The 24,057-nt window shown below is 38.9% G+C and overlaps 1 protein-coding gene across 1 annotated transcript in view; it reads right to left on the minus strand.

Annotated features, from left to right (window-relative positions):
* The window catches only part of AFG1L (AFG1 like ATPase), a 341,083-nt gene that overhangs the window by 234,105 nt on the left and 82,921 nt on the right, over positions 1–24,057 (minus strand). Inside the window, exons 4-5 of the mRNA XM_007940863.1 lie at positions 7,646–7,747; positions 6,631–6,761 (exon numbers count right to left, since the gene is read on the minus strand). Of these exons, the coding sequence (XP_007939054.1) occupies positions 6,631–6,761; positions 7,646–7,747 (233 nt within the window). The remainder of the gene's footprint in view (positions 1–6,630; positions 6,762–7,645; positions 7,748–24,057) is intronic.

Genomic DNA, 24,057 nt, shown 5'->3' on the forward strand with positions numbered 1-24,057 from the left:
TTAAAAGTGAAATAATGATTGTAGACATTCTGTCATTAAGAATAACATTTCTTTCTTAAGAAAGAATAAAGATTCTTTCTTAATAAATTAGCAATGTATTGTACTAGAATTAATAAATTTAAGGATAATTTAATTTATTTCCTTAAAACATCCACTAAAACCCTACCCAACTCTAGAACTATATATCTAAACACATAACACAAGACTACACATGCAAAACACTTTATGTACAAACAATCAAACGAGAAATAAATTTGTTCTGTAAACTTTCACCTAAAGCACAATAAAAAATTTTAAAAATAAATTTCACGTGCCAGGAAGGATGCAGTACATCACTGTTCCTAGTGATTAGGAGCACTGATTCTGGATTGAAATTATTAGTTATCAGCTGTGTGACCTTGGCCACGTAAATATTTAATCTCTCTGACCCTCGATTTCTTTATCAATATAATGAAGGAAGTAATAATACCTATCTTGCAAAATTGTTATGAGACATATAGTAAATGCTCAAGAAATGTTAACTATGCCTAAGGAGCTCTGGTATAGCGGATAAGGTATCTGGTTGCTAACCAGAAGGTCAACAGTTCAAACCCCTCAGCTCCTCTGTGGGAAGAAGATGAGGCAATCTACTTCCCTAAAGATTTACAGTCTTGGCAACTCAAAGGGGCCCACTATGAGTCAGAATCGACTCAATGGAAGTGGGTTTGGGGATTTTTTTTTTTTAATTTATGATATATATGATAGTATAATACCATATTATGTATATGTATGTTGTTGTTGTTGTTATGTGCCATCCAGTCAGACCAGACTCATAGCGACCCCTCCTTGGGTTTCTGAGGCAGTATCATTACGGAAGTAGATTGCCCAACCTTCCTTCCGAGGAGTGGCTGGTGGGTTTGAACCTCCAGCCTTCTGGTAAGCAGTCAAATGCCTTAGGCACTATGTTACCAGGGCTCTTCCTATGTATATGTATGTTGTTGTTGTGTTGTTATGTGCCATCGAGTCAGCCCCGACTCATAGCGACCTCTCCTTGGGTTTCCGAGGTGGTATCACCACAGAAGTAAGATTGCCCAACCTTCCTTCAGAGGAGTGGCCGGTGGGTTTGAACCGCCAGCCTTCTGGTTAGCAGTCAAGTGCCTTAGGCACTATGGAACAGAGCTCCCAGAATTAACATGGAACTATCCAAAGCAAAGTAGAGTAACTAAGAACATAGGGATATAGAAAGCACTCAAACAGTAGCTAATTTTATTATCAAATATCTATAATAGATGGATTGTAAACATTGCAATAAATAAATGGGCAAAGCTTCAAGTAGTTCATATAAGGTGACTTTAACTAGTAACTAAACAATGTGAGGAGACTTGGTGGCACAGTGGTTAAAGAACTTAACTGCTAACCAAAAAGCCAATGGTTCAAACCCACCAGCTACTCTGTGGGAGAAAGATGTAATAGTCTGCTTCCACAAAGATTTACAACCTTGGAGACCCTAATGGGGCAGTTCTACCCTGTCCTATAGGGTCATGATGAGTTGAAATTGACTCAACGCCAGAGATTTTTTTGGGTTTTAAAACAAATCTAGAAAAAATTCAACCATATTATTTCTTAAAGGAATGTAAATTAAAACAAGCTACCATTTTCTTTTTTTAAAAAAATACATTTTATTGAAATATCATTTATGTACAGTGAAATACACAAAACTAAAGTGACATGGGTCAATGCTTTTTTGTGTGGTGTTCCTTCCCCTCCCCTCCCACCATTTTTATCTATTAAATTAAACAACAAAAAAGTTAAGATAATTGACAATATCAACAGGGAAAAATATGAGTTTAGATTGGAATATATCTTGGGTTCTGTAAGTGCTGATTTCACATGAGGAATAGTATTACATATAAAAGTGAGTGAGGCTTCATTGGGAAACTACTTCAAGAGTTACGATTTGGCCCTAGGATTTACCCATTCATTCCCAGGCTCTGTTGTAGACACTCAGGAAATATCAATTAACAAAGATCCCTGCCTTCAAGCTTACCTTCTTATAGAGAAATATAGACAATAAACATAATAAATAAGTAAAGTACATACTATGTTAGAAGGTGATGCATGTTATAGGGGAAAAAGGGAAGGATAAAGAGCACTGTAAGTGTAGGGGTCAATGGCAAACTGCAATTTTAAATCAGTGTCAGGATGGGCCTTGTTAAGAAGGACGGAAGTGAGCAAAGATGTGAAGAAGGGAGGGGGTTAGCCTTATGGATCACTGGGGGAAAGACAGCTGTTAGCACAGGGAACATCCAGTCCAAAGGCCCTGCTTCTTTGTTCCAGCTTGTGTGGTTGGGGGTGGGGGATCAGAGTTCTAGTGTGACAACATTCTGGAGTGTCCTTTTATCTTCTTGAATTTCAGATAAGTGGGACAAGTAGGGATTTGAACTTGCAATAATGTCAATGTGGTATGCTGGAGGAGTTTCTCCAAGACCAGTAGAAGACAGACCAGGATACTCAAACTAGGAAATCCACTCTGCTCAGAGATCAGCTCTGCCCCTTACATGCTCTCTTTATCTGGTGGTTCTTCTCCATATTGGGTATAAGCAGATATTGACTGACACAGTGGTCTTTTGCAGGACTCACCTCATGTGCAACACCAGTATCTCGATACCTGCTTCCTATCTAAGTAGCGACATTTGGAAATCTAAACTCACTGGAGAATGCCCAATGCAGCTTTCGGTCAGGACCCCACTACCAGGTGGCATTATAACTTTCCTAGGCCCTCGACACTGGGCATTTTCTTCTTGAGTCTCTTCCTCAATTGAAAAAACACCACACACACACACACACACACACACACACAAATTTTTACTTTATGACTGTGTTCATAAAAAGACAAATCCAGGCTGAATTCATTATCATATATTCATTCTTGATATATTCATTTTAGCCTCAGATTTAAAAAAAAAATTAAAGACATGTCTTGGGCCTCTTAAAGTATCCTGGCCCCAGACAGTGTACCTACCGTGTTCAATAGTAAGTTGGCCCTATTTGTTACTTATCTTCTTCAGGATCTCCTGCCAGGTTTTCATAGCTCTTAATTTTCTTAAACAGTCTCGCCTTTCAGTGGCTCTCATATCATAGAAACATGCCAATCATGTCTCTGAATGTTTTGAAATTCACATTTTTAAGTTAAGGCTTTCACATGATACCTAGGAAATTTTTATGCTTTTAGATTCCTCATCGATATGATAGATAATAATAACTATAGGATTAAATAGAGTAAGGATGTAAAAATACTTTGTAAATCATGAGTCATTTTACAAAGGTTATATATATGTTAATATTATACTTTTGTATTTTTAATTCCCATTTCATAATCAAGAATTGAACTGTAACAATTTAATTTTATTTAGAAATATTTTGGTTTTATTAAAAGGCTAGTAATGGAAAAAAATAAGACTGATTTTTTTTTTTTGAAGGCAGCATAAGTCAGTGGTATTTTTGGAAGAACTAAACAATGCCCTTCTCTTTCTGCTCTATATTGGTGCACTGAACATGCCTCTTTGGAGTGGCAGGAGAACATCCGATCTTTTCCATAAGCCTTTTCTCGGAAGACCTTTGTAGCTTACAATATAGAGGGTGAGCACCAGGCTGTCTTAATATGACATGAAGGGAAAAAGAAGCAAAGATTTCTCCTTTCCAGATGGTTTTCCTAGTGAAAAATTTTCCCCCTCCCATCATAAATCAAGGCTGTTGTTGGTTATATCTATCCAACTGATAAAGCAAACTCATCACACATCATTTGGATAAAAGGATCCTGGCCACAGCATCTTCCCACTAATCTAGGTTTCAAAACACAGAAGAGCACGAAATAATTCACTACCGATTTAAATGTATAATTGCAGAGAATCTGAAAACTGGAAGAAACTTTAAAAGTTCAGGTAAGCCATTTGATCCAGCAATCCCAGTACTAGGTATATATCCTAAAGAAGTGAGAGCCAGGACAAGAACAGATAGATTCACACCCATGTTCATCACACCACTATTCACAATAGCAAAGAGATAGAAACAACCTAAGTGCCCATCAACAAAAGAATGAGCCAAACTATGGTATAAACACACAATGGAATACTATGTAACACAAAAGAATAATGCAGAATCTGCGAAACACTACGTAAAGTGAATGAACTTGGAGGACACTATGCTGAGTGAAATAAGTCAATTACAGAAGGACAAATATTGGATTAGTCCATTACTGTAAAAATTCAAGGAAAGGTTTATATATGAAAGGAAGCTTTCTTTGTTGATTACCAGAGAGGGGAGCCAGGGGGAACATGCTAGATAAGAAGAGACAAGTATTGATTTGGCTGAAGGGAAGGGCAATGTACCGTAAGCAAGTGATCAACATGGTGGCACTGAGGAAAAGGAAGACAGAGAGAGGTACACAGGAGGTACACACAACAAAGATGAACCCTTTTACATGTACAGTACTGCATTGTCAGTGATGGCAAGCATTGATCTACTGGTAGATAGACGGATGGACAGGCTGAATGATCAGCTATGTCTAGGCAGGAGGGAGTGTGCCCATGACCATGTATAGGGTTAGTAGACAATGAATGTTTCTACATGCATACTTGAATGTGCTGTAAGAATGTCTGGGTGTATAGTAGAGCTGACAAGGGGCAAGGTTTTGCTGGCTTCTTGGTCACAGCTAACTACACGGAAGGAGTGAGTAGTTGGACCTGCGGGCTCAGGACCGTAGTCTCAGGGGACATCAAGCTCAATTGCCGTAACATACTACACAAAAACATTGTTCTACATCCTACTTTGGTTGAGTTGCAACTGGGGTCTTAAAGCTTGCAAGTGGCCATCTAGATGCAATGATGGGTCTCTCCTCATCCAGAGCAAAGAAGAATGAAGAAAACTAAAGGTGCATGGAAACAATTAGTCCAAGGGACTGGTAGACCACGTGATCCTTAGCCAGAAGAACTAGATGGTATCTGGCTACCAATGTCAACCACTCAGAGGAGGATCAGTGCAGGAGATCCTGGATAGAGTGAGAGAACAATGTAAAACAAAACTCAAAATCATTAAAAGAAGAAAAGACCAGGTTTGCTGGTCAGAGAGAACCTGGTAAGACCCCTGAAACTATTGCCCCTAGTTACTCTTCAGGTCTGGAACTGAACTCACTCCTGTGACTTCCAGACAGACAATAGACAGGCACATGGGGTGAACATTTACATCAGGTAGATACACTCCTTGGAGTGAGGGCAAACAGAAGAGCAGTGTTTGCACAGGGAGACAGCTGAGGAGGGGGAGTACGTGGAAGGGAAGGACACAGGGAAGAGGTAACTATGAGAAGGAAGTGGGAAGAGAGCTGTTACAATGGAGGGAATTGCAGCCAATGTCATGAAACAAAATGTGCATGAACTGCTGTATGGAAAATGAATTTTCTCTGTAAACTTTCACCCAAATCACAATAAAAATTTAAAAAAAAAAAAGTTCAGCTATGGCAATTCCCTCACAGATACATTGTGAAGATTAAGAGAGATGTATGAATAACCCAGAGCCTACAATGAAGTAAAAGCACACAACAAATAATAGCCCCCTACCCTTGACAGTTCTCGAGGCCTTTGTTCTAGGCAGACAGACAAAGGAGTTCTCTGGTCCCTCTATGAAATATTTTTCAAAAGCTTTGGGTATGAAGCCCTCTTTTTAAGCTTATATTCAGTCCCTGTGGACTTTTTCCATTCCAATAATCAATTGCTTTTATGATAAGCATTACAGAAAAACTATTACAGTTCAGAACCACTAAAGAAAAAAGATAGACCAAAAGGAAGTTAAGTTCTAACTTAGAGTATCTAGTATAACACGGAGCATGTCATAGGATACAGACATAGTGTTTGCCTTCATGCTATATTTGCTCTTACAACCAATAAAGAATATACTTCGCATTATATTTATTGCATTGTAAGACGATATATGTTGTATTACAGAATCCTTTTTTAAAAACTGAAAATCTTTAAAGCCTTTATTTTGCAATCACTACATTATCTCTGTGGTACAGAAGAACTGTCAACCCACTGATTAGAAGTTAGGAGTGGACAAACTCTTTCTGTAAAAACTATTTCAGGCTTTGTGAGTCACATATGGAGCCTCTGCGTGGCACAAACAGTTAAGCACTTGGTTACTAATGGAAAGGTTGGTGGTTCAAACTCATCCAGAGTTTCCCCTAGCAATCTACATCTGACAGATAACAGCCATTGAAAACCCTTTGAATTACAGTTCTACTCTGAAATGCATACAGCTGCCATTAGTCAGAATCAACTCTATGGCACCTGATTTGTTGTTACTGTTTTTGAGCCACATACAGTCCCTACGGCATTCTGATTTTTTTCTTTCTTTCTTTACAACTTTTTAAAAATATAAAAACCATTCTTTTCTCTCTGTTCATACAAAATAGGTGCAGGACAGATTTGCTCTGTGTGGGCCATGGTTTGCTGACTCCTGGACTAGACAGTAAAACTGAAGGATAAGAGATAATGTGTTAAATTAACTTATAAAGCAATGATAAAACCAGGGGCAGAATTGAAATCCTCACCACTTCATTCAATATAGCATTCCACATCTATGAAAAAATCTCTGCCTTACCTGAAATTCATCAAAACATAAGAGAGAAGCTTCTTCACTAATTTCTTCAGCTATAGGAGCTATTGGGTCATAGGATTTAGCCATAAATCCTGGTTTCCTTTTTGGCAAGCTCTGTTTAAGGCGGTGTATTCCTTCAATGGGTGAAATTAAACACAAAGCAAATATTATATTAATAACATATTTTAGACAACTATAACATTTTTTTAAATCTCTAAATGAAACTAGTATAGACCTAAAAATTAAGCTTAAATTCAATATCCAATCAAATTTGATTGAAATTGGTTACATTTTCTCTACCTCAAAATAAATTGTTCAAAGATTATTTTATTCCCATGGTTATAAGGAAACGTGGAGTTTATTCCACCTCCACTCTTCAGTCATCTCAGTGATGACAAAGAGAAAGACAGCTGGATGGACGGATGGACCTTAGTTCTGAGGGATGGGGGTTATGTCCGCATGTTATGTCCAGCATATCTAATCAGGATGCTCCCTTGTCTGCAGCTTCATGCACTAAAGCCAGTCCCACTTTATTCATTATACATGTACTAAATGCTTAAAGTATTAAGAGAAAATGACCATGTTCCCTACCCTGGACATGTTACAGTGTAGCTAGCAGACAATGCAAAAATGAAATCACACAGTAACACTGACAAATCAATAAGGCATACATCTAAGTACAAAGTGAATACATACCTGCTAAGGTGACACAGAGCAAAGACCTAATCATGTACAGCTTCTTGAAATAGGTGAGTTTTTGCCATTTTTTAATTGCTTTTTAGTAGAAATAGAAAATGCTTGACTTCCATACAGTAACCTCTGTTCTCTTATTTAGAAGAATTTGTTTTTAAGACTAACTCCAAAAGCATCACTGACAATTTCAAAATACCACAAAACAAACAAAACCAGGTAAAACCTTAGTTTAAGCAAAAATCTAACTTTTAAAAAACATTACACGAAGAAAACCATTTCTGTATTTTTGCTTACTAAAATCACTACTTTCATATAACCAACTTACTTCTGTGTACATCTAGCATGAAACCATGAAAATGAACCCTTTTTTTCCTCTTCGCTTCCACATAAGCATAAAACATGTCCATCACCATTGTTTTTCCCGTACCTTAAAAATGAAAAAAAAAAAAAAAATACTAGTAAACAGTATGTACTGATTGCTTCAATGATTGTTCATTAGTTTTGAGATACTGAAACCACACTCACTTATACTGAAAACTTAAGACTATGCTACTTTTCTGGAAAGGGGTGTTTACTTTTTAAGCTAGCTAAAAACAAAATATTGATATTCTTTTCTCCTAAAATCCTGTTTTTTAGGAAATACAACATTTACCTGACAATACAGGCACTATTTTCCCAGAGAACTATGTTCACACGCTGGCAAGATTTACTCATTATTTATTCTTCATCCTTTCTTCCAAAAGATAGCAGTATTAACAAAATGACTTAATTAAAGAAATGTTTATTGGGCCAATACTTTGAATGAGGAATTATCTTAGGCACCAAGGGAAAATTCAAAATGAAAAATAAGAAAATTAAAAGATAAAAAATAAATTTTAGTTCTAATATAAATACTGAAAATATATATCAGAGTTGGAGAATTGCCAATTATAATGCTTCCATTTTTAAAAGCTGAGAATAAAAGTCTTTCAAAAGAGGTCTACTTAAAGAAATTATGATACAGTCAATACTTATAATTATCTAATTTTCAACCCTCTGAAACTTTTAATCACAACTGCATTAGTAATCAAACAGCCAACACCCAAGGCATTGAACACCTGCATACACAAAATTCCTTGCTCTCTCACAGAGAGCTTGGAACTTTGGGAGCAGTGGCAAGTTCAGTCTGTATCCCAGGCATTCCCAGCAGGCCAGGCCAGGATGTGCTGATACCTGTCTCACATCCTCCTTTCTTCCTCCATGACTATTCACCACAGCGCCCACATTGTCCTGTCAGGGCCTGTGGTAGTTAAGGTTGTTGTCAACTTGGCCGGGCCTGGTTGAGTGGCTGGGCAGCTGGTGGCAGTTATTCCCCATGATGAGACTGGCAATCAACTCCATGGTGGACTCCGCCGCGAGCAGCTGAGTAGCTGCTTTAGAGATGTGGGCTGCTTCCAGTATGTAAGAAGCAACTTTGAGGACTGCCTCCAGCTTTTTGGCATACTTGAACCCTCCATGTAGCCGAGTCTTCATTAAGTAGCCTGCCATGCTCTGCCAATCTTGGGACTTTCAATGTGCTTGAATTAATGGCCTGCCATGTGGTTTGGTAATATGGGGACTATGACTTTTCACTTGTTAACCTTGGGTTTGTCAGCCTCAGCAGCTAGCAGTTGCCTGAGTGAAGAGATGCCTCTAGCTTCAGTGGGCCGGGAGCAAGAGGCAGAGCCCAAGGTCAAGGAGCTTTCACCCAGCCCCTACAGGCTGGCACCTTGAACTTGGACTGAAAGCCTCCAAAAACTGTAAGAGAATAAACTCCTGTTTTTTAAAGCCATCCCATTTGTGGTATATTTTCTGTTAGAACAGCACTAGGTAACCAAAACAGGGCCCAGTGATTACTAAAAATCCAAAGTAGCTCAGCAAATAAAGTGTATATCTATCTCTTGGGCCTCCCTTCATTCCATGAGGTGACTTTGGGCCCATGCCATTTGAATGCCAGAAAGTTTGTTGTATATGAAAATACAATTCACGCTTTTAATGAACAAGTATTTTCAGATATTGGACAAGAGGTAGCACTGAAAAGGGGCAAGACTCTGATCCCTGAGAGAAAGGAGAAAAAGAGATGAGTCCTACAATCATTCTAGCTTTCTGTTTGGAGGCACCTTCCAGATCACAGCACAGAAAAGAAGGACCCCAAGTAAAGCACACAGATCTGGCTGAGTGGGCTTAAGAGAGATCAGAATTATGGGAGTGGAAGGCAGCTTGGAGGCGTGGGTTTTGCTATTATGCTGAACAGGCTTCAGCAGAGCTTTCAGACTAAAACAGACTGTGAAGAAAGACCTGGTGATCAACTTCCAAAAATCCACCAGTGAAAACCCTATGGATCACAATGATCCAATCTGCAACCAACTGTGGGGATGGCGCAGGACCAGGCGGCGTTTCACTGAGTTGTGTGTGGGGTGGCCATGAATCAGGTACCACCTCCACAGCAGCTAACAAGGCAGCTGGAATGTGTGAGACAGAGTGCCAGAGGAGACGAAGCAACACAGTGAAAGAACCACAGAAATCAACATATGGATACTCTCGAGTCTTTGGCTGCTCCTGTCTAGGGTGACAGTCTACGAAGTGAGTAGCAAAGAATGATGATCAGGAAGTTGTAAAAAAGAACAATTTCCAGAGATATCAATACATGCAACAAATTTAAATGCAACTCCAGGAAATTATGATGAATGAAAAAAGCCACTCCCAAAGATTACATGCTGTATGACTCCATTATGTAACATTTTTCAGATGACAAGATTTTAGCAATGGAGAATAGATAAATGGTTCCTAGGATTTGGAGGTGGGGAAAAAGGGGAAAGAATAGGTGTGGTTATAAAAGGGCAATGCAAGGGACGCTTCTGTTGACGAAGCTGTTCAGTATGTTGACTATAGTGGCAGACACATGGACCTACGTGTGATGAAACTGTATAGAACTAAATAAACACAAAAAAAATGAATACAAGAGAAATCTGCATGCTTGTACAGAAACTTGTTGTTGTTGATGCTTTGTGCCGTCGAGTAGGACCCGACCCATAGTGACCCCTTCTTGGGTTTCTGAGGCAGTATCACTACAGAAGTAGATTGCTCAACCTTCCTTCTGAGGAGTGGCTGGTGGGTTTGAACCGCCAGCCTTCTGGTTAGCAGTCAAGCGCCTTAGGCACTATGCCACCAGAGCTCCTTGTACAGAAACTAGAGAAATCTAAATAAGATCCCTGGATTGTATTGATGTTAATATCCTGAGTGTGCTATTATAACAAAATTTTGCAAAATGTTACCATTGAGGGAAACTGAGTAAAGGGATCTATCTGTATTATTTCTAATTACTGCATGTAAATCTATAATTACCTCAACAACATTTTTAAATGTTAAAAATTAAATTTGAACAAATCAAATTGATATGCAAATAGCTTAACTCCCTGCCAAAATAAAATTCAACATGCTTAAAGAAGACAACTAAATTCAGACCCTAGACAAGTTAATATTTTCAATATCCAGTGTATAATTTAAAAATGAGAAAAAGCAGAAAATCATAGAATTCTATATATACAGTAAAAAGAATTTTCAAATAATGAAAGAAAATGAAGACTTTTTTTTAGATAAATGTTAAAAGAATTCATTACCAAAGCATATCTGTGCTGCATGGAAATGTTGGCAGAAGTCTGTAAGCTTAGAAAAACTATACCAGATGGACATAACAAATTAAGACTATGTTGCTGTAAGACTATGTTGTTGTTGTTATGTGCCGTCGAGTCGGCCCCCCGACTCATAGCGACCCCTCCTTGGGTTTCCAAGGCAGTATCACTACGGAAGTAGGATTGCCCAACCTTCCTCCTGAGGAGTGGCTGGTGGGTTTGAACCGCCAGCTGTCTGGTCAGCAGGCAAGTGTCTTAGCCACTATGCTACCAGAGCTCCCACTGTAAGACTATAGGAAAGTGTAAATATTTAAGGAAAAAAAATAATTTCATTTTCTTATTTTTTAATTTCTTTAGATGATAAGTGACTACTTAAAACAACAATAATAATGTATTGTGGGATTGATCATCTATGTAGGAGCAAAATGTATGGCAATAATGAACAAAGGGAAAGGTAAGATAAACAGAAGGACACCATTGTAAGGGTCTGACATAATATAGCTTGAAAGAACACAGTGATAGATTAAAAAGGCATATTTTAAACTTTAGATTGAACAGAGAAGTACAGCTAATAAGTCAATAGCAGAAATAAAGTAGAATATTAAAAAACTCAAGAGATAAAACAATATCAGAAACAATGAAAGGACAAGTTGAAAACAAATGAGAAGACAGACTTAATTCAAATGATATTGATCCATATTGGTAAGTTCAAATGGACCAAAAAATCCAATTAGAAGCTGAGATAGAATAGATAAAAAAGCAAGAGTTGAGTATACATACTGTCTACCAGGAACCCACACAAGTTAACAGTAGCAGGATGAAAACAGATATACCATGCAAACACTAATCATAAGAAAGGTGGAATGATTATCTGAATATAAGGCAAACTATATTTCAAGATAAGGAATATGCTAAAAGGACAGGGAGGCCACATGTTCTGACCTCCTCTAATCCCACAAGAGGAAGACAGAATCACCATCAATAGCCCAAGGCCTATTCCTACGAGGCCAGACATGATGCCTCCCTCCAGCCCTTTCTCCAACTGTTCCTCCCAAAGCGCCCACCACCTCTCTCCTGGGTTTGATAATTCGCTGCAGTGGCCACACAGAACCCACAGATTATGGGGTTTATTGCGGAAGCACCAGGCTACAATTCAAGTTCAGGAAAAACACTCAGTCTCTCTCCCAGCCCACCATCTCTCGGCCAAGTCTCTCACAGTCTTTCCCCCAGCAGTGCATTTCCCTCGGTGTCTTACTCAGCAATGCGTGTCTCTTGCATCTCTTTCCCAGTAGTGTGTGTCTCTTTCAGGAGCGTGTGTCTCTTTCAGCAGCACGTCTTCCTCAACCAGCAGCAGAGAGAGAGACTTCTTCTGCCTCTAGGAGGCCTCCTTTTGAGCCTGGCAGAGTGGCCAAACTAACCAATCATAACATTGGAATTCTAAGCACCTGAGAGAGAGCAGGAACCTCCCAGAACATCGTTTTGTGTTATGCCCAAAAGAAATACCCCAGGTGGATTACTTTTACAATCAGGAGCTCCTCAGTTGCTCACAGCAAATTCCACCACAGAGTTTACAAAGACTTATGGCTAGAAAAGCCACACTAAGTAATTTACTACACCACAGAATATTACTTAAGATAAACAGTGCTATTTCATAATAATTAGAGGATTTGCTCATCAAGAAGACATAATCCTAAATATGTACAGACCTATTAACACAGATTCAAAGCATATAAAGCAAAAACTAATAAAACTAAAAGAAGAAAGATAATTCCTCAATTAAAGTGGGAGATATTAACACTCCTTTCTCAGTAACATAAAGTAAGTAAACAGAAAATGAGTAAAGATATAGCAGACTGGGACAATACTGTCAACCAGCTTCATATAATTGACTTTTATAGACCAGTGCACATAGCAAGACAGATTACATATTGTTTTCAAGTACACATAAGATAGTTAACAGAGTTCAATATGCAGAGTCATAAAACACGTCTCTCATAAATATGAAAGGATTTATACCAAGAATGTTCTGTGATCACAGCGGAATAAACTAAAAATCAATAGATATCTAGACACTCTCCAAACACTTAGAAATTAAACAACATGCTTTTTAAACAACTCATACAGCAATTACAAAATCATGAGGGTAATTAGTAAATATTTTGAAATGAATGATAATAAAAAATACAACATATCAAAATGTGATGAATGTCACTAAAGCAGTGCTTAGAGAGAAATTTTTGCTTTAAATGCTTATATTAGAAAATAAGAAAGTTTTTAAATCAATGATTTGAGCTTCTACCTTAGGAAGCTAGAAAAAACCAATGAAACCCAAAGTAAGTATAAAACAGAAAATAATAAAAAGCAGAAATCAATAGAAAAAAATTAAAAGACCAATAGAGCAAACCAATAAAATCAGAAACTAGTTCCTTGAAAAGATAAAAAATAATTGATAAAACTGTACCTAGAGTAGCCAAGAAAAAAAAAAAAGACATGAAACACAAATTACCAATACCAGTAATGAGAGAAAGTATATCACTACAGTTCCTAAAGACATTAAAAGGATAATAAGAAATCATAATAAGATAGAGTGGGGATAAAAATGTGGAACAAAACTCAAAATCATAAAAAGACCAGGCTTACTAGTCTGATAAAACAAAAACAAACTCACTGCCATCAAGTTGGATTTGACTCATAGCGACTCCTCCTTGGGTTTCCGAGGCAGTATCACTACGGAAGTAGATTGCCCAACCTTCCGAGGAGTGGCTGGTGAGTTTGAACCATCAGCCTTCTGGTTATTAGTCAAATACCTTAGGCACTACACCACTAGTCTGATAGAAACTGGTAAAACCCCCGAAACTATGACCCCTAGTCACTCTCAAGCCTAGAATCGAACTCACTCCGGTGGCTTCCAGACAAACCACAAGCAAGCCTACAAGGTGAACATCTACACCAGGTGTGCTCCTTAGAACAATCACTCATGGGAGATCAGAAAGGTATTTGCACAAGAAGCTAGCTCAGAGGGCAGGAATGCACAGGAAAGAAGGACACAGGCAAAAAGGTAACCACAGGGAGGAAGTGGGAAGACAGCTGTTACATTATGGGGATTGCAATCAATAACATGAAACAAAATGTGTCTTAATTATTGTATGGAAAATGAATCTGCTCTATAAATTTTCACCCAAATCACAATGAAAAAGAAGAAGAAGAAATCATTATAAACATTCTGTCAATAAATTAGACAACTTAGATACAAGACACAAATTGCTTGAAAGACATAAATTACCAAAACTGGCATAAAATGAAATTGAAAATCTAAAAAACTGCCTATTAATTAAAGAAATTTAATTCATGATAAATGACCTTCCCATAAGGAAAATCTACAAGCAAATGCCTTCACTGGTGTAAACTGTTAAATATACTAAAACTAAATAACACCACACTTACATGAACTCTTCAGAAAACAGAGGAGGGAACACTTCCAAGTTCATGTTATGAGGCCAGCCACATACACAAAGGGATAAAACTTCATTACTGAAGAAGGCTAAATTGAATCAGTCCATACCAATTCAATTCCATTCATCTTTGTTTTGGCACCAACTACAAATGCAGTATTCCTCTGACCCTAACCACCAGGGCTAGGTTTGTTCTCACTAGTCGTCCAGACTGCCAAGGTTGCACAACAATCCAGATGCTAGCCACAAGCTTGGGGATCCCCAGCACCCTCCCTCATTTCTGACCTGCTGGCTACAAATAAGGGATTTCCCACTACCCCCTCTAGATGCCAGACACAGGCTTGGGCCTTCCCTCACTTCTGACCTGCTGACTCCCACTATTCTCTCAGGTTAGATAACTTGTTAGAATGACTCACAGAACTCAGGAAAGCATTATACCTACAGTTATAATTGTATCATAGCAAAAAAGATACAAATGTAGACATATATTATAAAGAGATCTGGGAAGATTTCCAGTGCAGAGCTTCCATGTCCCAGAAGATGCACTACTCTCCCACAAACAAAGATGTCTATCACCAACCAGGAAACCCACTGAGAGTCAGTATCTAGAGCTTTCATATGGAGGTCTCATTACACTGCTTAGTATACAGGCTGTTTAAGTATGGTGAAAAGATACAACCCTGATGCACATCTGATTTTAAACCATGCAGTATCATCTTGTTCTATTCAAACAACTGCCTCTTGGTCTATGTACAGGTTCTGCATGAGCACAATTAAGTATTCTGGAATTCTCATTCTTAGCAATTTTACCCATAATTTTGTTATGATCCACATAGTCAAATGCCTTTGCATAGTCAATAAAACACAAGGAAACATTTTTCTGGTATTTTCTGCTTTCAGCCAAGATCCATCTGACATCAGCAATAATATCCCTCATTCCTTGTCCTCTTCTGAATCCAGTTTGAACTTCTGGCAGTTCTTTGTTGATATAATGCTGGAACCATTTTTCAGTTATCTTCAGCAAAATTTTACTTGCCTATGATATTAATGGTATTGTTTAATAATTTCCACATTCCTTTGGATCACCTTTCTTTGGAATGGGCACAAATATGGATCTCTTCCAGTCAGTTGGCCAGGTAGCTGTCCTCCAAACTTCTTGGCATAGATGAGTGAGTGTTTCAAGGTTGCAACCATTTGTTGAAACATCTCAATTGGTATTCCATCAATTCCTAGAATTTTGTTTTTCGCCAATGCCTTCAGTGGAGTTTGGACTCCTTCCTTCAGTATTACCAATTCTTGATCATAAGCTACCTCTTGAAATGACTGAAAATTGACCAATTCTTTTTGGTACAGTGACTTTGTGTATTCCTTCCATCTTCTTTCGCTGCTTCCTGTGTTATTCAATATTTTACTGATAGAATCCTACAATATTGCAGCTTGAGGCTTGAATTTTTTCCTCAGTTCTTTCATCTTGAGTAATGTTGAGCATATTCTTCTCTTTTGGTTTTATAACTCCAGGTCTCTGCACATTTCATAATAATATTTTACTTTTTCTTTTTGAGCTACTCTTTGAAGTCTTCTATTCAGCTCTTTTCTTTCATCATTTCTTCTGCTTGCTTCATCTACTCTATATTCAAGAACATTGGTATGCTGAACAATAATCTGAGAAGCTGGACTATAAAAGAAGAGTATGGCATCAGGATTGGAGGAAGACTCATTATCAACCTGCAATATACAGATGATACAACCTTGCTTGCTGAAAGCAAAGAGGACTCAAAGCACTTACTGATGAATATCGAAGATTACAGCCTTCAGTATGGATTACATCTCAATATAAGAAAATAAAAATCTCCATAAGTGGATCAATAAGCAACATTAAGATATACAGAGAAAATATTAAAGTTATCAAGAATTTCATTTTACTTGGATCTATAATCAATGTCCACGGAACCACAGCAGTCAAGAAATCAAACAACATATTGCACTGGGCAAATCTGTTGCAAAAGACTTCTTTAAAGTGTTAAAGAACAAAGATACCATTTTCAAGACTAAGGTGTACCTAACCCAAATCATGATATTTTCAATTGCCTCCTATGAATGCAAAAACTGGGCAATGAATAAGGAAAACTGAAGAACTGATACATATGAACTATTGTGTTGGTAAAGAATATTGAGCATACCATGGACTGTGAAAAGAATGAACATATTTGTCTTGGAAAGAGAACAACAATGTCAACTTGGCTGGGCCTGGTTGAGTGGCTGAGCAGCTGATGGTAGTTATTCTTCATGATGAGACTGGCAATCAACTCCATGATGGGATCTACCACAAGCAGTTGAGTAGCTGCTTTAAGTATGTGGTCTGCTTCCGGTATATAAGAAGCAGCTTTGGGAATGGTCTCTAGCTTATGGCACCTTTAACCCTACATGTAACCGTGTCATTGCTCAGCAGCCTGCCATGCTCTGCTGACCTTGGGACTTACAATGGACTTGAATTAATGGCCTGCCATGTGATTTGGTAATATCGGGACTGTGCCTTTTTACTTGTCAACCTCGGGCTTGTCAGCCTCAGCAGCCAGCAGCTGTTTGAGTGAAGAAAAGCCTCTAGCTTCAGTGGGCCAGGAGGTGGAGGCAGAGCTGAAGCCCAAGGCTGAGGGGCTTTCACCCAGCCCCTAGAGCCTGGCACTTTGAACTTGGACTTAAAGCCTCCAAACTGTAAGAGAATAAACTCCTGTTTGATAAGGCCATCCCATTTGTGGTATATTCGTGTCAGAGCGGCATAGCTAACCAGAACAGCTGCTGAGAAGCAAAGATGGCCCAACTTCATCCCATGTACTTTAGACATGTTATCAGGAAGAACCAGTCCCCTGGAGAAGGATATCATGATTGTAAAGTAGAGGTTCAGTGAAAAAGAAGACCATTGAGGTGGATTGACACAGTAGCGGCAACAACAGGCTCAAACGTAGCAACCATCATGAGGATGGTGCAGGACCAGGCACTGGTTTGTTCTGTTGTATACAGGGTCATCATGACTCAGAACTGACTCAAGGGCACCTAACAACAACATCACATAGTCAAGACTGACTGAACCATTACATGAACTTAACTATCAACTTGCCTCCCCTAAAGTCAGGCTGATATTAGTGGGTCTTTCTGGATTGGCCAGCCCTCATCCAACAGTCACCTCATTGGCATTACCTGTTAGGTATGTATGGTCTAGAGCTCTCATCAAAGACACTTCAACCAGTGGGGGAAATTCCAAGGTTTTAGAGGTTATATCTCAGGAGTCAAGAACAAAGACTAAATTATTTGGGTAAAGTTAACTGTATATCCCACAGAAGCTTATCCCAGAAATGCAAGATTGGCTTCATTTCCAAAAAGTCAATCAATGTAATTTATCATGTTATGAGAATATAGTAAGAAAACATATGATCATTACAACATCTGAAAAAAATTGACAAAATTCAACACATTCATAATAAAAACTCAACAAACTAGGAAAAGAAGCAAACATTCTCAAATTGATGTTGTTGTTGTTGTTATGTGCCGTTGAGTTGGACCTGACTCATAGCAACCCCTCCTTGGGTTTCCAAGGCAGTATCACTACAGAAGTAGATTGCCCCATCTTCCTTCCGAGGAGTGGCTAGTGGGTTTGAACCACCAGCCTTCTGGTTAGCAGTCAAGTACCTTAAGCATTACGCTACAATAAACCTAAAACCCACTGCCATCTAGTTGATTCCAACTCATAGCAACCCTTTAGGACACAGCAGAACTGACCCATAGGGTTTCCAAGGCAGTAAATCTTTACAGAAGCAGACTGCATCCTCTTTCTCTCATGGAGAAGCCGGTGGGTTTGAACCATTGACCTTTTGGTTAGCACCTAAATACTTTAACCACTATGCCAGCAGACCTCCTTAAAGGGCATATTCAAAAAGTAAATAAATAAATAAAAACCCATAGTGCCTCAGGCATTTGACTGCTAACCAGAAGGCTGGCGGTTCAAACCCACCAGCCACTCCTCAGAAGGAAAATTGGGCTATCTACTTCTGTAGAGATACCATCTCGGAATCCCAAGGAAGGGTCACTATGAGTTGGATCTGACTCAATGGCAGTGAGTTGGGTTGTTATAGTTAACATCATATTTACCAATGAAAGACTGCATACTTCTCCCATAAAATTAGGAACAAGACAAGGATTTCCACTCTCACTACTTCTATTTCACACTGTACTGGGGGTCCTAGGTAGGGCAATGAGATAAGAAGAAGAAATAAAAGGCAAAAAAATTGAAAAGGGAGAAGTAGAATTCTCTATATTCACAGATGACATGCTTGGATAAATAGAATATCCTAAATCTACCAAGCGACTACTAAATAATTAGATTTAGAAAGCACACAGGTCAACAAAAAATCAATTTCATTTCTATATGCTGGAGCTAATCAGTTGGGAAATAAATTATTTTTAAAATTTATTTTAAAAATGTTATAGTATCATCAAAAAACATAAAACATTTGGGAATAAATTAGTCAAACAACATGGAAGACTTTTACACTACATACTACAAAATACTGCTGAGAGAAGTTAAAGATCTGAATAAACGAAGACTCATACCATGCTCACAGATTGGAAAACTCAATATTTTAAGATGTCAGATCTCTCCAAATTGATCTATAGATTCAATGCAATCTCAATCAAAATCCCAGTCGTTTTTTTTAAGATATTGCTAATTCTAGAATGTATGTGAAAATGAAAAGGATAAAGAATAGCCAAACAATCATGAAAAGAGAGTTGGAGGTCTCACACCACCTCACAAGGATGCATTTAAAATCCAGTCTTAGGAAACCCTACGAGGAGTCCCTGGGTAGCTCAAGAGGTTAAGCACTAGTCTTGGTTACCTGGTGCCTCGCTGACAGGAATATACCACAAATGGGATGGCTTGAACAAACAGGAGTTTATTTTGGAGGCTAGAAGTCCAAATTGCAGGTAAGAAGGAGCTCTGGTGGTATAGTGAGTAAGGCATTTGGCTGCTAACCACAAGGTCAGCAGTTCAAACCCACCAGCTGCTCCATGGGAGGAAGATGAGGCAATCTACTTCCATAAAGATTTACAGCCTTGGAAACCCAATGGGAGTGCCCATGAGTCAGGACTGACTCAATGGCAGTGGGTTTGGTTTTGGTTTATCACATGTAAGAATAAGTATTCTTTTTGAAATTGTTTTTCAGGGTTGTGTGTGTGTGTATGTGTGCGTGCTCACGTACATACATGCACGCACATGCACACACTACATCAGGATGTCAAATATATTTCTTATTATGGGTCATTTTCTTTTTTTTTAATATAAAAGTTTTATGAAACAATATTTACTCTTTTATCAAAGGAAATTCACCAGCCAAGCAGAATTATTTACAGCACCATAAGCTGCCATATATTGTTGTTGGCTTTTTTTTTTTTTTAACTTTTTATTGTAATTTGGGTGAAAGTTTACAGAGCAAACCAATTTCCCATTCAACAATTCACACATTTTATTTCATGCCATTGATTGCAATCCCCACAGTGGAACAGCACTCATCCTACTTCCTCCCTGTGTTTACAATTTCCATTTCGTGCTTCTATCCTATCCCTTCCTGCCTTTTGAACTTTGTCCCTGGGCAGATGCTGCCCCTTTGATCTCCTATGGTTGATTGTTCTAAGGAGTGTATAACTCTCTGATGTTACTGTTCACCTCATAGATCTCTCTATTGTTTAGCTGAAAGTTTAGCCACAGGGTTGAGTTTAATTCCAGGCTTGAAGGGTGACTAAAGGCCATAGTTTCAAGGGTTCCACAAGTCTCTTTCCAACTAGTAAGCCCAGTCTTTTTTATGATTTGTAGTTTTGTTCCATATTCTTCTCCCACTCTATCCAGGACCTGATCTTGTGATCCCCTACAGAGCAGTCAGTAGAGGTAGCCAGGCACCATCTAGTTCTTCTGGTCTCAGGGCACGGAGGCTGAGGTTGGCATGGTCCATTAGTCCTTTGGATGAATGGTTTACCTTTGTCATTTCTTCACTCTTCATTGCTCCAGATGGGGAAGACCAAGAGTTGCACTTAGATATCCACTCGCAAGCTTTTAAGATCCCAGGTGCTATTCACCAAAGTAAGATGGAGAACACTTTTTTTGTGGAGTATTATGTTATGCCAATTGACCTGAATGTCTCCCAAGACTATGGTCCTGAGTCCTCGGGTCCAACAACTCATTACCTCAAGGCATTTGGTTATGGCTAACAGGTTTTCATAACTTTGCCCACTATAGGTCGTTTTCAAAAATGTTTCAAAACTACTATACCAGTTTGTAAACTTTGAGTCAGCGATGGCTGTGTCTATTTTATTCAGCATTAAATCGCCATATGCAACACAGTCTGGCACAATGCAGGTGCTTAATAAACACCTGTCAGGTAAATATAAAGAGGAAGACAGGAGACAGTAAAAAAGAAAAGAAAAGGAAAAACTAAATATTTTCTACTTTACAATTTTGCATTGGTCTCTATGGAATCATAAATAAAATCTTACATTTTTCTCAAAAGAGGAGTGTCATCTGAATATTAACTTGTAAAACACTAACATTCAAGCCTACAAGTGTTGTCAATTCTGACTCATGGCAATCCCATGTGTGCAGAGCAGAACTGATTCACTGAGTTTTCAAGGCTGTAGTTCACCAGGCCTGTCTTCTGAGGTGCCTCTGGGTGAACAGCACTAACCATTTGAACCACCCAGGGACTCTGGCCAATGATTGTTATTGCTATTGTTGTGTGCTGTTGAATAGATTCCTCTTCATAGTGGCCCTTTTGTTGTTGCTATGTGCCATGGAGTTGGACCCATCTCATAGTAACCCCTCATTGGGTTTCTGAGGTGGTACCACTACGGAAGTAGATCTTCCTTCCAAGGAGTGGCTGGTGGGTGTGAACCTCCAGCCTTCTGGTTAGCAGTCAAGTGCCTTAGGCACCATGCTACCAGAGCTCCCAGTGATCCTTTGTTGTTGTTATGTGCCGTTGAGTCAGGCCCAACCCATAGTGACCCCTCCTTGGGTTTCCAGGGCAGTATCACTACGGAAGTAGATTGCCCCATCTTCCTTCCGGGGAGTGGCTGGTGGGTTTGAACCACCAGCCTTCTGGTTAGCAGTCAAGTGCCTTAGCCACTACGCTACCAGAGCTCCCAGTGATCCTTTAGGATAGGGTAAAACTACCCAGAGTAGGGTTTCCTGGGCTATAATCTTTGCCAGAGCAGATCACCAGGTCTTTTCTCCCAGAGCCATTGATGGGCTATCAGGTAGCAGTCAAGTCCTTCCTTAACCACTGTGCCACCAGGGCTCAGAGCACTTCCCCTCCTCCATTCAGTGGCACCCTTTTCATAGCAGTTCCCCTGCAGAAGAAGCTGGAAGTGGTGTCCTCTATCACTGCCTTCAAGATCAGCAGGATTATGCTTCGCAACTCCTAGCCTTTTTAAAATCAGCCTGCATTGCAACTAGTGAAATGAGAAGCTAGTGTGAATTAATAAACAAAAGATACTTTGAATCTCTTCTCAATGTACCAGAGAATCATTAATTCTGCCATCACCGCTACAGTCTGCTGGTCTGCAGTTGAAACACTGCCTAAAAAAGTCAACATTCAGATAAGAATGAAGCCACAAAATACTGCTATTGCAGCTGTTAGCTTATACACCAGATGTTCTAAGTATTTTATTAATGAAAAGATTTAGCTTCAAGATGAACCATGATGATAATCCCACCAATTTATATGTCAAGTCTATTAGGGTTCCCTGGATTTAGGATCCATGTGAGTTAATCATCTCAATGCATCTATGAAGAAAGAGAATAAAATGGACACAAGAGAGTCCATGCCAAGAGCAGAGAGAAGGAGTGGGAAAGAGGTGTTATGAAACTCCTTCCCATCAGTCTCTTTCAAATATAACACCAGTAAACTCATACATCAAGGAGCTCTGGTGGCTCATTGCCTAAGGCACCAGAAGGTTGGTGGTTCAAACCCACCAGACAGTCCACAGAAGTAAGACCATGCAACCTACTTCCATAAAGATTTACTGCCTCCGAAACCCAATGGGGTCACTATGAGTCAGAATCGACTCAAAGGCAGTGGGTTTGTTTTCTTTTTAACCCATACATCTGGAGTCCCTGGGCAATGCAAATCGTTAAGTGTTTGACTACTAATCAAAATGTTGGTGGTTTGACCCCACCCAGAGGTACCTTGGAAAAAAGACCTGGTAATCTTTTCTAAAAGTTGACAGCCATGAAACTGTATTGAGTGTAAATATGGGGTCACTATGAGTTGAAATCAAGCAAAGGCAACTGAGGGAAAAAAAATATATATATATATATGGTCAACTGATTTTTGACAAGGGTGCTAAGTCTATTCAATGGGGAAAGAGTAGTGTCCTTTTAATAGTGCTGACACAACTGGATTTCCACATATAAAAGAATGAGGCTGGATCCATATCTCACACCATATATGAAAATGAACTCAAAAGGGGTCAAGGACCTAAACATGAGAATTAAAACCATAAAATTCTTACAAGATATTATAGAGGTAACGCTTCAGGATCTCATTTGTAACAACAGATTCTTAGATATGACACTAAAAGCACAAGTAGCAAAAGATAAAATAGATAACCTGGACTTCATCAAAATGTAAAACTTTTGTACACCAAAGGATTTTTTCAACGAAGTGAAGAGAAAACATACAAATTGGAAGAAATTTTGGGGAATCATATATCTGATAAGGGTCTAATATCCAAGACATATAAAGAACTCCTATGTCATAGGCTGAATTGTGTCCTCAAAAATTATGTGTCAACTTGGCTGGGCCATGATTCTTGGTGATTTGACAGTTATGTAATGATGTAATATAGCAATTATGTAATAATGTAATCATCCCCCATAATGTGATCAGTCAATCAGTTGTAAGGAGATTAGTCTGGGATACAACACCCTTAATCAGGTCACAGCCCTGAGCCCATCTAAAGGGAGTTTCCCTGGGGTGTGGCCTACATCACGTTTATCTTGTAAGAGGTGAAAGAGAGAAGTGAGCAGAGGAGGAGGCACTTGATAACTACCAGGAAAGAAGAGCCAGGAGCAGAGCACATCCTTTGGCTCCAGGGTCCCTGTACTGAGAACCTCCTAGACCCGGAGGAAGACTGATGTCAAGATACTTGGAGATCACCAAGGGCCACTGCACCCACAGATATGGAAAAAAGACAAGGACATTTCCCCAACGCCACCAGAGAGAGAAAGCCTTTCCCTAGAGTTGGTTCCCTAAATTTAGACTTCTAGCTTTTTAAACTGTGCAAGAAAAATTTCTGTTTGTTAAAGCCATTGACCTCTGGTATTTCTATTATAGCAGCACTAGATGACTAAGACATCCTACAACTTAACAGCAAAAAGTAAACAACATAATTTTAAAAACAGACAAAGGCCTTAGACATTTCAACAAAGAAGATATGTAAATGTCCAACAAGCACAGGAAAAGATGCTCAACATGATTAGTCATTAAACTCACTGCCATCTAGTCAGTTTCAACTCATAGCAACCACTCCTTGGGTTTCTGAGGTGGTATCACTACAGAAGTAGATCGCCCAATCTTCCTTCTGAGGAGTGG

Source organism: Orycteropus afer, unplaced genomic scaffold, assembly GCF_000298275.1.
Source record: "Orycteropus afer afer isolate SDZICR_OR568_19922 unplaced genomic scaffold, OryAfe1.0 scaffold00072, whole genome shotgun sequence".
NCBI classification, from domain to species: domain Eukaryota; kingdom Metazoa; phylum Chordata; class Mammalia; order Tubulidentata; family Orycteropodidae; genus Orycteropus; species Orycteropus afer.